Raw genomic sequence first — 13,753 nt, forward strand, 5'->3', positions numbered from 1 at the left:
CTGTTGTGCCTAGCTTGTGTGTTTTAGCATATGTAAAATGAAAAAGCACTTATGGTTCCAAAACTTCCTGTATATTTCCTGAGATCCAGGAGAGAATGAGATTAACCATTCTGCCAAAGCTAAAATGGGCAAAAATTGGCTGCTGTAGCAATTTACTTCATTTTTGATTTCAATAAATTTTGTCTACCTCTTAAGTCTTTTGCCAGGAATGAATAGGCTGATTAACTGTATCAGGGCAAAGTGGCTCCATGTTTTTGTTGGTGTGAGTTTCAGTTATTGGGCATTGCAGGGCAACTTTCAGTGCAATGAGTTTAACTAAAAATGAAAGCTAAAGACTGATTGTATAAATTAGAGGAAGAAGTGGCATGTTGGGAAATTTGCAGAGGAACCAATTAAGTATTTAAATATCTTAGTTAAACCTTGTTAGCCCACACTTCCAAATCCACATTGAAAGTAAATTCTCTCCCCCGTGATGAAAGACACACCTTTATTTTTGGGAGGGTGAGATGCTGATGCCAACCTCACATTTCTTAGGACAGGTGTGGGAGTTTCCCATTTGTGGCTCTGCTCCAGCAGAGCATAATCAGGACAATGTGATCTTGGCTGTCTTCTTACTTTTCATGCTCTCCATCATATTCATGATACCACTTTCCCACAGCCATGAGGCCTTGGGAGTGAAGTCTGCACCTGCCCTGCCTAGAGCCAGACAGAAGAGGCGTTCTGGGAGCAATAGGAGGTGTCTTGTACAAACCACATGCTGCACCGTGGTGCTGCAGTGGCAGAAGGCAAAGTGGAAGGATGACAGCTGCTTCCTCCTGCAGGATTCCTGCTCTCCTTGCAGGTGGTCTGGTGAGGAAGGTGACACCAAACTGCTCTTTAGAGCTCAGTGCATTTTCTCCTGGCTGGCAGCCGGGGTCAGAGTGAGCTGTGTGTGCCCTCTGTGCCATTCCAGGTGTCCCTGTCCCTGCCTTCAGCAGAGTTGCCATGTCAGCACAGTCATTTGGCTGACACTTGCCCTCTGTTCCACACTGGAGGAAGGGCTTTAAGCCAGCCTGAGCACTGTCACTTTTCACACTGAAACTTCCTAAGGTTCTTACCATAAATTTCCTTTTCTTTCTGAGGTATAAAAGTCTCCCCCAAGCTTTAAGTGTCCAGTAACCATTCCTGTGTCATTTTTTCACAGGAGCAAGTGCACAGCCCCACTCCCGCAGTGTCTTTTAGGGGTAGGCTGTGTCTGGAATTGTGTTGACAAGAGATTCCAGCCATTAAATTCAAACATCCCGATCCTGCACTCTGATTTTCTAATGCCAGTTGTAGTGGATCCATGGATTTCAGCAGCATTTGTGTGAGCTCAGTTGTTTCAGCACTGTAAGAGGGGAGGTTGGTGATATGTTGGGGTCAAGCCAGCTCAGTCAGTGGGTGGCACAGAAGACAGAGCTCTTGTTTGCAGGCAAATCAAAACAAGCACGGGGGAACCAATTTCTGAAGGAGAAAAACACTCCTGAATAAGGGCTAACTTTTAATCAGATTTTTAAATACCCAACTTGGTATTTTTTAGCTTTAGAACTCCTTGAAGCCACTTTTTGATAATAAAACTGTCCTACAGGCTGTTTCCTTGGAAGAATTTAATATAGCCTTAAATCATATCAGCACAATTCTGAAATGACAGGGTCATTGTTCAGTGGTCAAAATATTATGTGTAAAAAATGTCTTCTAGTTTTTAACCATTAGATAACCTTGAGTAATGAAAATAAGAGGAAAAAGGTTCTATGCCTTCATCCACAATCTGACCATAGCAAAACATCTAGTGCAGGAAAATAAGATCATTCCCTTCTGTTTCTGTAGTATTCAAAATGTCTGACAATTTGTTCTTAATTTGCAACTGCTATTCCAGTAGGTTGATGTTTTTTGCCCAAAGTGATGTGAGCTGCACAGTCTGCATTTGCAGTGATGTCCCCTTTAGTCCACACCAGAGCAAAATGTTTAAATGTTTGGTTTTCCCCTATAAGCCGTTCCCTGATCCACTTTTGTGTTGTGGTGCTGTGCTGTTCCTGTTTTCATACAATGCCCAGGGCTGGATGAATGCTTTCCAAGTGTGGTTTCACCTGAGCCATTAAGTGAGCAGTTCTGTTCCTTTGCTGTAGTCATACCTCTGTAGGTGCAGCTTTTAAAGGTATTGGCCTTTTTTTGTAGCTTTATTTCTCGAAATGCTGCTCAGTTCTTGTCCCTCATTCTTAAATTCCTGTCCATCATTTCTTGCAATTCTTTCTTACAGAGTTTTTCACTCTGAATTGCAAGGATCATTTTTATATTCAATATTTTTGTATTTTGGAATCAAATCCCTTCACTTGCCATGATGGTTGTTTACCTCCTGTTTTTACCTACACCTGCTGTCCTGCTGTTTGCTGCTGCGAGAAAAAAAACCCCAAAACCCCCCACATTTGCCAGGCAGCCTGGAGTCTTTCACAGTGCAGTAGCAGCAGCCACAGCCTTGACCAGGTGGGCTTTGTCATCTCTTAAATCTCATGTATGTGGGGTAGGAAAGCTTTGTGCTACTGATAGCAGTCTGGAATTCTAATAGGTTGTAGCTTAATGGTTTTCTTTGGTTGGTTGTTGTTTGGGGTATTTTTTTCCCTTCATTTTCTATATTGAACCATTATTCTACAGGTGAATAAAAGCAGTAGGTTTTGCTGGAATCTACTCTGGAAAAGAAGGCAGATTGAAAAGTTGGACACTTAATATACTTGATTGTATTTAAATATCTGGTAGGTGCTTTAAAGTCCTCAGAAGGTCTTCTGGAAACAAATTCCAAAGCTTAGAAATGTGAAGATTATTTCTTCAGGACTTACTGATACTCACCAGTTCTATCTGCGTGCCCTGTGTGTGACTAAGGGCAGGTGAAACAGCAGAAATGGGAATGTTTTGCTGAAGGGAGAGGTCATGCTGTGTGAAATCCCTGGGCAGCTGGAGATGTGCTCTGCCTGCCCCCACTCCCCTCCGGCAGCAGCTGCCGAGCCTTCGCGTGGGACCTGCCCTGAACCACGGGGCTCCCCGGGCTCCAGGAGCTGCTCCGAGCAGGAACTTCAGATTAAGTAGCATGTAAAGCATTTTCTATTCTTCTTCCTCTCTAAGATCTGTACCGAGTCCAATCCTCTGAGCAAATAAAGGCAGGGAGTGGGCTGAGCGAGGGCCTGCGCAAGCTGCTTCTGTCAATACTTTCTACCTCTTGTCGTTCATTGCGGCGGCTCCGGTCGTGTGAGAGCTGCCCTGGGCCAGGCCAGGCTGCACAAATACCTGCTGGGGCTGTTTGCTGGGCAGGCACGGGCAGTCCCAGCCTCCCTGGGGATAAATGGAATCCTTTGAGGTACCTGTGTTTGCATCCAAGCGAAGGAACTGGCGTTTTTCAGGCGGCACCACGAGGACTCACATTTCTCCTCAGCCTCTCGTGCTGCCTCCCGTGTGAAGTGGCATCAAACCCTCTCACAATTAATGTTCAAATAACGCAGCAGTTGCAGGGAGGGACTTGGTTTTCCAGCTGTTTGGTGAGGGTTTAGAAAGGGAAATGTGGGAATGTGAAAAGCTAGGATTCTGCAGATCAACCCAGGTGTTAATCTAGAACAAAAAAAAATGTTACTGATTGCTACTGTGGTTGTGTGTAAGACTGAAATGCTGAAAGAGAACTGTAACCCTCCCACTCCGAGTCTGAGAGAGACCTGGCGTTGGCATTCTGAACACTTCTGCAACCTGAACCAAAAACCTGCTGGGAATGTAGACTTACCATAGAGCTGTGGAAGAAAACTTCAATCGTGTCACTTCTCTCGGTCTTCAGAGCAGTCAACATGGTTTTGATGTAGGTTTTAGATTATGTATATATAAATCTGATTGAAGTACCAACAGCAAACCATAAATAAAATGTGGACTTAATTGAAGAACGGGCTAGTGGAGGCCTCTTGTGTTGAATTTATTAAAATACAATGTAAACAAGTTGTTGGTGGAGGAGACTCGCTGTGATGAAGACAGGGAAATAAAGCTGGAGTTGAGCCAGGTTTGCTGCTGCCTTTGCACCTCCTGTAGCACCCACAGAGTGGTTTGATGGTGCTCTGGTGGCTGGAGACAAGCTGGGAACGCTCCTGGCGTCATCTTTGTGCCTGTGAGGGCCAGAGGCTCTGGAGTGGCTGCTGCTCCAGGGACAGTTCCTGTCACATTCCGGCCAAGAGGTGCTGGTGCAGCTGCTGGGGAGCTGCTGTGATCCCTGTGCCTGCCACGTGCCCCTTGCTCTGCTCTGCCAGAGCATGGGCCATCTCCCAAAGGAAACAGAGCTTCTGGAAACCTCTGGTTCCCCAAGTTTGCTCTTGAAGATATGCAAATGAAAGTGGAAAATAGTGGCAAATTTCTGGGAATTTGTGGTACTGACATGAAATTTAAAAAACAATTTAAAAAGAACTTTATGGAAGCAGGTGACACAAGAGGGTCCAGCCTGGCATGAAGAACTTCTTTACAGTGAAGGTGGCAGAGCTCTGGAACAGCTGTGGAGTCTCCCTCTCTGGAGACATTCCAGACCCACCTGGATGCATTCCTGTGTCCCTGCTCCAGGTGACCCTGCCTTGGCAGGGGGATGGACTGGGTGACCTCCAGGGGTCCTGCCAACCCTGACAATTCTGTGATTCTGTAACACCTGAGTTTATCCTTGCTCTGTTCAGTCGATGTCACCCGAGTGGATGTGAGTGTGAATCCTCTGCACATTGGCATGGTGGCAAAACTGAGAATTTAGGGTACACTTTGGATGTTTCCCAACAGATCGCTGCAGGTGGGGGATTGCTGTAAACTGTGAGAAGAAAGCTTTTGATGAAGACAGCAAAAATGTAAAACAACTACCACAAATGTTTCTGTTCTCACATTTCTCTCTGAGAATTTGTTAATGCCACAGGACAAAAAAAGCCATTTTTTAATTTAACCTCTGTGGAGGCTGTAATGATTTATTGATCACCTGACTCCCTGAAACCTTTTAGAATTTGGGCTCCTGTGGTTTTTACATTAGCCGAAAATACAGCCTGAAGCATTTCCCTTGGATTTGATAGATACTTACCTGGTAACTTCAGCATAACAGTCAGGATCATTATCTTATTGCTGGAGCTTGTTTCCCTTTCTCTTCTTTTTGCAGAAACTCCTTGGATGGGTTTGCTCTGGCTTTTTTTCACCTCGCACTGTTTCCTTACATTCCCTCTGCAGCTCTTCCCTGCCTGCACCAGTGTGTAGCAGGCTGTGGATGCTCCAGCACTGCTCCCTTTGTGATTTCTCACTGCTGGGGGAGAGGTGGTGCTGTGGAAAGCCCCGGGGCAGTGACCCCCGGGTGAAGAGACCCTCCCTGCTGCTTCCACGGAGGTGTGGGGAGGGAACAGTGACGCTAATGAGAGCTCTGTTACTGGGAAGGAATTTGTCATACCTGTCCATGTTTAGGTAGCACTTAGTGCTTCTCAACAAAACACCCTTAAAAATATAAAGAAAATGCTGTTTGCTCTTTCAGTAGATGGAAATTTGAAGCCCTCCTAAAGGAAGGCTTTAGTGCTTCACTGCTATGTATTTTTTAAAAATTTTATTTATTTTTAATTTTTTCTTTTAGCAAACAAAGCCGTATACTGGAAATAAGCTCTGAGAATTCCGCAGGAACATTTAACATCTTTCTTTAAAACAGTTTGCTTCACTTCAAGATTTCTGCAACTGCGCTAGTCTTTATGTGAGGGGGTTTAATAATATAATAATCATTATTATTATTGTTTTACTAATGAGCATGGCTTTGGTTTTTAAGTTTGACTATATCTATAGTAGCTCATATCTTCTGTATGGTATGAGGGTTGGGAATTGAGATGCTCCTCCATGAAGTGAAGTATCCTGGATATAAACCATATAAGCAAATCAACTGGGTATTCTGTCATGCTGCTAAAACAGTTGGTTTGAGCAGGAGGTTGCTGATTATGATACGCAATTAAAGCATAATTACAACACATTACATAATTACTCCCACAGCAGGGGGCTTGGAACTAGATGATCTTCCAGGTCCTTTCAACCCCAAACCAGCCAATGATTCCTTACAATGAGCTGTGGGGGTAGAAGAAGGGTGAGACCACAGAAGGAAGTGTGTGCTTTCTACTGAACCGGGTTTGCGTTTATTTTGCTTTATTTACATTTGAAAGTTTCTGTGCTGGAGCTGCCTCAGTCAGCCGGGACCCCCGCCCTCCTAGGGCCGGTTTGTGCTCTCCTGTGCTCAGCAGCTCCTCAGCTCCTGCTCCTCTGCACTGTCCCTGGCCTGGCTCCTTTCTCCTTTCTGCAGACTGGGAGGGAGCCTCTGCCCTGCTCAGCCCAGGCAGGGGACAGCGACTGGCTTAACTTCAGCCCCATTTTCATTCTCTGCTCAGTGCTTTCACAGATCCTCCCAGCCTGAAGCTAAGCTTGTTAGGAATTCATCTGTGTATTTTTATTGGTATTTTTTAAGTTCTTACTTCATTGTTAAGTGTCTTAACTTCCTCAATCATTCTGTAGTTGACCTCTATTCTACAGCTTAAATTACACCTTTGGTTTAGAAAGTCTATTTCAGTTTACTTAAATTTTTCATTGAAGGTTGGTTTCTTTACAGCCTTTCATTGTTTATTTTCTTTATCTTACTCTCTCTTCCCTCATGTTTCTTTTCACAGACTTTCAGCACTGGAGGTGTTGGGGCTGGAGGAGCATTTTGCCCCTTGAGTCTTCTGGTCGTTTGCCAGGATCACAGTGGCTTTTTAAAGTTCCACGTTCATGCAGGTAACAGGAAACAACTGAAATATTTGCAACTGGAGTTTGGTGAAGGGAGAAAAATCTTTGAAATCCTCATACTACTGTGTGAATTTAGACTTCTGGCATTGCATCCTGTATGTTTACATTAAATGTATTTGGAGCTACATTAAACCCTGTAATATGCTACTTATTTAGTAATTTGTATGAATTACTCCCTACTCATGGACTTGATATACTGACTGTGGCTGAGCACTGGTGGGCAGTGCCAGAGCCTGGAACAGCAGCAGAGGCAGCCAAGGATCAGTAACCATCTCCCTCCCCAAAAAAATGTATGGGGCCAACTGACCCAAATGTGGTCGGAAACCATGGCTTTCTGTGAGTCCTTTAGGTACTTTTAATACAAATTTTTGTGGAACATCAAATACTTCAGTTGCTCTTCTGATGGTGTTTGGGAACAGTATTACACTGTGGGCCCTGGCAGGAGAGCACAGGAACCCAAGGGCTTCTGACCTCATGGCAAGAACAGTTGGGAACTTCAGACCTTGGTGGAATTGGAGCAATATAAACAAACAAAACTTGCCTTGCTTTGCTTTTTCTCCCTAGTGGGATCTGATGCCTTTCTCCAAGCTGTGGTTTGGGCTTTTTAAGTCACCTTTCCCTCCCCAGACACACATGGCCAGCTCCAGTACTGGATTTGTGGGTGGGTGTAGAAATTATTTTTCCCACTTTGCATTCCACTGGATTCCCATCAATGCAAGTCACTCCCAAACATGGAAGTCTGGCCCTTAGCACAGACCCCTCCAGCACAGCCAGAGCTGCTCCAGATCAACAGGAGTCCTGGCTTTGGGTGTGCTCGGCCATGAAGGTGAGCCCCATCTGCTTTCAGTGATTTTTCCCTCCTGAGGCCAGTCCAGAAAAGCTGCAGTAAAGCCATTTTGCACTAAACCTCATTAGTTTTCCCATTCCCCTACAAAAGCTGGCTTTTCACAGGACAGCTGTTCTTACAAGAACACAGCTTCCCAGTGGACATTAGTGCTACTGAAGTACCTTGGAATATCCCACCATGACCAACCTGCAAAGGGGAGATACTTAAAGCTGTCTGAAGCTGTCTCCCCTTCCCAAAAACTGATGAGTAGAAGGGGCAGTCTCTGTGACACCCTCAAAATTTTTAGGCACCTTCCATTTGGCTTGAGCCTCACAGTTCCAAAAGGAAGCCCAAACCTTGCAGTGAGAGCAGCTGGAATACTTCCCAAGTTTGCAACTCTCAAGCTTCCCAGGCCCCCAAAAGATAAAAATGGAAAACCATTATGTTAGAGATTATGAACTCTGACAATTGAGCATCCCTTCAGCCAGATTCCCAAGTTTAACCACAGGATTACTTGATTGCTTTGTCCGGCCTCAGCTTCCACAGAACCAGGCCAACATGAACATCTCACCAGGGCACAAGAGCATCCCCAGCAGTGTTACTCCAGACTGGAAGTGCTGGCCGAGAGAATTCCTGCTCTCCAAGGCAAGGGGAAAACCCCCTGAATCTCCACTCACAACCTCCTGTGCCGAACACGATCCCAGTTTTATCCCCACCGCAGCAGCGGACACCACGAACTCCACACGAGCTCTGTAGTACAAATTTATTGTGTGGCCCCCAGGGTGGGAGCTCAGTTCTCCTTCTCCTGCACAGTCTTTGTGCCCCGCAGCCGCCCCGTGCGGCGCGCGGCGATGAGCCCGACCTTGCGTCCCGCGGGAGCGTCCCTGCGGATGGTCGAGGGCTTCCCGATGTGCTGGTGGTTGCCTCCTCCGAAGGGATGCTCCACAGGCTGTGCAGGGGGAAAGCAAGACAGCGATGTAACCACAGAAACTGATGGTCAACAGAAATGAACAGGTTAAAGGGGACAAAGGAGTAACTGCTTCACTTCGCACCATCAATGCTGCTAATTCACCCTGTGGCTGCACATTTAGCTTCCCTCCCAGGCTCGTCCCAATATCCCACAAATCGTTCCTGAACTGTCAGAGGGACAGACTCCAAACAGACTCACGTTCATGGCCACACCACGGACACGTGGCCAGCAGTTCCTCTTGGCCTTGTACTTGTGGTAGGCACGGCCAGCCTTCAGGATGGGCTTGTCAATACGGCCTCCACCAGCCACGATTCCTGCAGGGAATGGCAGGAATGGTGACACCCAAACACAGCACACACCAGTACCATGGAAAGGTAACCCACAGAGCTGAGCTACAGCCTTCTTTCTCATCCAATACACACGGGATTGAGCTTTCTTTCAAAGCACTGCCAGTTTTACTGCTACGATTTCCTGAGCAACATTAAGTTTTTCAAGTGAAGTATGAATTGAAAGAGCTCAGGGGACTGTGAAGAACTTTGAGGTCAAATACCTACTTGTTTCATGATTTACTGAGTCAATTTTACTGGATTAACACACCAGATTAGAGGCAGGCAAGTGTCACCAGCAGCCATTTCAGCCGTCAGGTGCACAACAAACCTGGTGCAGCCTCTGCTTCTTGGCAGTGGTTTTGTCATTCCTTGTCAGACCTCCTGGAACACTCCACCCACCTGACACCAACAACAGGCTCCTTCAGCGTACCAAGAGCAGAAGATCAAAATGCCATTTCCCATGTAAGTCCTTCCCCAAGACTTTGGATTTCACAGGCTGAGCAATTCCACTACAGCCTGAGGACAACGAGCATCTAGTTTTCTGTCCTCTCACTAGGTCAAACCTCCAAATTTAGGTTAGCAACATGCAAATATAATGCAGGAGTAAAATACAAGCCAGGCATCTGAGCACAGACTGTCCACCCTGCACATGACACTATTTCCAAGATAAAAGTGGGGCCTTGTTTGGAAGAGTCAGTGGCAAGAAGCCCAGTGACAAGTTCACAGTGATTGCTCCTTACCCACAACAGCCCTGTTTGCAGAAGAAATGACTTTCTTGGAGCCTGAGGGCAGCTTCACTCTGGTTTTCTTGGTTTCGGGGTTGTGGGAGATGACGGTGGCGTAGTTCCCGGAGGCGCGCGCCAGCTTCCCGCGGTCGCCGGGCTTCTCCTCCAGGCAGCACACGATGGTGCCCTCGGGCATGGTGCCCACGGGCAGAACATTGCCGATGTTCAGCTGGGCTGCAAGGAGCAAGAGAGCAGCCACAGCTTCACTGGGGGCCCTGGGCTGGGGTTACAGCGCTGCTGAGCACGGGAGAGCAGCAGCACAGACCCTGCGGCAGGGTCAGCATCCCGAACTCCAGGAGCTGGGACACCCGGCCCAGCCCAGCCCGGCCCAGCCCGGCCCAGCCCGGCCCAGCCCGGCCCAGCCCAGCCCAGCCCAGCCCAGCCCGGCCCAGCCCGGCCCAGCCCAGCCCAGCCCTGCCCAGCCCGGCCCAGCCCAGCCCACCTTTCTTGCCGCAGTACACGAACTGCCCGGTGTGGATGCCCTCGGCGGCGATGAACAGCTCCGTGCGCTTCTTGAAGCGGTAGGGGTCGCGGAAGGCGATCTTGGCCAGCGGAGCGCCCCGCCCGGGGTCATGGATGATGTCCTGTGGGAATGCAGAGCTGCCTTAGGCGGGACACGGCCCCTGCCAGGGGCTCTGCAGGAACCAAAGAGCTTCGGGAAGAGGGGGGTGGTCACTGGGAGGGTTTTCAGCAAGACACCCCTCAGGGCTGAAGGGTCACGTCTGATACAACACGAGCCCCAGTACCTACATCCCACCCCCTGTGAGGTGGGCAGGCCCTGGCACAAGGTGCCCAGAGAAGCTGTGGCTGCCCCATCCCTGGAAGCGTCCATAGCCAGGCAGGATGGGGCTTGGAGCAGCCTGGGATAGCAGGAGGTGCCCCTGCCCATGGCAACAGGAGTGGAAGTGGATGAGCTCTGAGGTCCCTTCCAGCCCAAATCATTCACTGGTCACAAAATAACGCCTGGATAAGTGTGCTGTTTGTAGCTAATCCTGTCTGAGCAGTTTTATCCCTGGCATTCTGCAGGTATCCAGTCTCTCCATACCAAGAAATCCACTTTCACTTTGCCCAACCACCTTTGGGCAGGACAGAGCTGGGCACAGGCAGTGACTTCTCCATGTGTTTCCTTGGGACTGAAGCATTTCTAACTTTCTGCATTCAGGTAAAACAAAGTTTTTGAAGCTCCTAAATTATGAAGCACAGACAGAAACATGTGCTTTCTGTTCCTGAAGCACACTGGGATTAAAATACCCAGCCATGTATTTGCAGACAAGTGACTCTGACACATCTCTAAGATGTCTCTGTCTTTTAGGACAGCTCACCAACTGCTGGTGCCCATTGCTGACGTTTTTTCAGCCCTGTTGGCCAAACCCCCTCTGTATGACGAACTTCAAGTCAAACCTTGCTACCCAGCTGCTATCATCACCTCGGTTAGGTGAGGATGAAGAGAGTTCTCTCTGCAGCCTGAACATGATCGTGCTGTAGGACACTGAAGGGCTGCCCAGAGCATCCAGCCAGTAGCACTGCTGGCACTCCACGGTCCCTGACACCCCAGAACCACCACCACACCCCAAATACAGGTACTGCCTTGCTCATACTGCTCAAGACTAAAATGATGGCTATCCCTTGCATTTACAAAGATTTTGGGGTTTTATTGTATTTTTTTAAGGTGCAGTTAACTACATGGGGAAACTGCCCAGCCATGTTTCCTGAGTACACGGAATTCTGAGGCAACATAAAATCACGCTGATACTGCCACTCTTAGCAAAGCTCCAGCAGAAAATCCTACTGCTGACCAAGCGTGCCCTCCCTGCTGAGATGTTCTCACAAACCTAGAAGAGTTTGACTTTTCAGGGAATAGGATGTATCCGAGAACAGAGAAGCCAGAATCCGGGCCAGACGGGTAGGGGCCGGCCAGAGCGCTGCGGGCACGGCGGCAGCGCAGAGCAGCGGGGCTGGGCCCCGGGCCGCGGCCGCCCGTACCTTGACGATGCCCTTGATGTAGCCGTGCCGCTCGGCGAAGTCCACGGCGCGCAGCTTGGCCGGGCCCTTCCTGTGCTTCACGTGGGCGCGGAACACGGAGCCCGCGCCCTTCCTCTGCCCGCGGATGACGCGGCCCATGGCGCCCTGCGGGGACAGCGCGGGGACAGCTCAGCGACACCCGCCACACGCTCGGCGGCAATCGCCACACGCTCGGCGGCACCCCGCCCCTGCCCCGGCCCCCTCCCGCGGCCGCCCGGGCGCGGATGGCGGCGGATGCGGGCCGGGACCGCGGCCGCCCCGCTCCTACCTCACCGCGGCCTCCCCGGGAAAGACGGAAGCGCTGACGTCACGGCGCGGCGACGGCCGCGTTCCGGCGCGGTGACGTCACGCGGGAAGAGGCGGAGCCCCCGCGTGCGCGCGGCTCCTCCGGGAGCGGGGCGGGAGAGAGCGGGATGGGGCACGGGGAACACGGGGAAACGGGCACGGGGAAACGGGGAAACGGGCACGGGAGAAACCCGGGATGGGGCACGGGGAACACGGGGAAACGGGGAAACGGGCACGGGAGAGTCCGGGATGGGGCACGGGGAACACGGGGAAACGGGCACGGGGAAACGGGGAAACGGGCACGGGAGAAACCCGGGATGGGGCACGGGGAACACGGGGAAACGGGCACGGGAGAGCCCCGGGATGGGGCACGGGGAACACGGGCACGGGAAAGACCGGGATGGGGCACGGGGAAACGGGCACGGGAGAGACCGGGATGGGGCACGGGGAAACGGGGAAACGGGGACGGGAGAAACCCGGGATGGGGCACGGGGAAACGGGCACGGGAGAGCCCCGGGATGGGGCACGGGGAACACGGGGAAACGGGCACGGGAGAGCCCCGGGATGGGGCACGGGGAAACGGGCACGGGAGAGCCCCGGGATGGGGCACGGGGAACACGGGGAAACGGGCACGGGAGAAACCCGGGATGGGGCACGGGGAACACGGGCACCGGAGAGCCCCGGGATGGGGCACGGGGAAATGGGCACGGGAGAGCCCGGGGATGGGGCACGGGGAACACGGGGAAACGGGCACGGGAGAGCCCCGGGATGGGGCACGGGGAAACGGGCACGGGAGAGACCGGGATGGGGCACGGGGAACACGTGGAAACGGGCACAGGAGAGCCCCGGGATGGAGCACGGGGAAACGGGCACCGGAGAGCCCCGGGATGGGGCACGGGGAACACGGGGAAACGGGCACCGGAGAGACCCGGGATGGGGCACGGGGAAACGGGCACGGGAGAGACCCGGGATGGGGCACGGGGAAACGGGCACAGGAGAGACCGGGATGGGGCACGGGGAACACGGGGAAACGGGCACGGGGAAACGGGGAAACAGGCACGGGAGAGCCCCGGGATGGAGCACGGGGAAACGGGCACCGGAGAGCCCCGGGATGGGGCACGGGGAAACGGGCACTGGAGAGCCCCGGGATGGGGCACGGGGAAATGGGCACCGGAGAGCTCCGGGATGGGGCACGGGGAACACGGGGAAACGGGCACGGGAGAGCTCCGGGATGGGCGGGCACGGGGAAATGGGCACCGGAGAGCTCCGGGATGGGGCGGGCACCGGGAGCGGGCACAGCGAGCTCCCGGGAGCTGTTGCGGCCAGACGGGAGCGCTCCGAGACGGGCACGGGGAGCTCCGGCGGTGCGGGGCCGCGGCTCCGATTTACCGCGAGGGAAATGGCAAAAGCTCTCCCCATTGCCGCGGCTTGAGTTTGCAGCGCTCAAAGCAGCGGCAAACAAAGGCCAGCCTGAAACACTCAGCGCGTGTTTCAGGGGATAATGTAAACAAAACCTATGCATTTTATATGGATAAGTAGAAAATGGATAGTTAAAAATAGTCCACAGTGGTGATTGGTGTCTCCGAGCAGCGTGCTTCCACGGGAATCCCCGCGGGGACCGCGGCTGTTTTCTCCTCGCTCCAGACCCGCAGGTCCCCGTGCAGGCGGGAGCCGGGACAGTGCCCATTCCGGTTTAGTTCCCATCCCGGTTTCCCATCCCGGGACAGTT

At 51.4% G+C, this 13,753-nt stretch overlaps 1 protein-coding gene across 1 annotated transcript; it reads right to left on the reverse strand.

Moving 5' to 3' along the window:
* Window positions 1-8,382: 8,382 nt before the first annotated feature.
* On the reverse strand, window positions 8,383-12,090 carry RPL8 (ribosomal protein L8). Its single transcript, XM_077781670.1, has 6 exons — window positions 12,008-12,090; window positions 11,701-11,844; window positions 10,160-10,301; window positions 9,673-9,891; window positions 8,802-8,917; window positions 8,383-8,582 (listed from the first exon to the last, which is right to left on the reverse strand). Exons 2-6 carry the CDS (start codon window positions 11,836-11,838, stop codon window positions 8,424-8,426), a joined length of 774 nt encoding a protein of 257 aa, XP_077637796.1. The 5' UTR covers window positions 11,839-11,844; window positions 12,008-12,090; the 3' UTR covers window positions 8,383-8,423.
* Window positions 12,091-13,753: the final 1,663 nt, after the last annotated feature.

This window comes from Lonchura striata, chromosome 2, assembly GCF_046129695.1.
Source record: "Lonchura striata isolate bLonStr1 chromosome 2, bLonStr1.mat, whole genome shotgun sequence".
NCBI classification, from domain to species: Eukaryota; Metazoa; Chordata; class Aves; order Passeriformes; family Estrildidae; genus Lonchura; species Lonchura striata.

Coding starts and splice junctions, on each gene's coding strand:
- RPL8 (XM_077781670.1), bottom strand. CDS start 11,838: ATGGGCCGCGTCATCCGCGGGCAGAGGAAGGGCGCGGGCTCCGTGTTC. Junction 10,302..11,700: donor ACATCAAGGGCATCGTCAAG/GTACGGGCGGCC, acceptor GCATTCCCACAG/GACATCATCCATGACCCCGG. Junction 8,583..8,801: donor TCCGTGGTGTGGCCATGAAC/GTGAGTCTGTTT, acceptor CCCCCTGCACAG/CCTGTGGAGCATCCCTTCGG.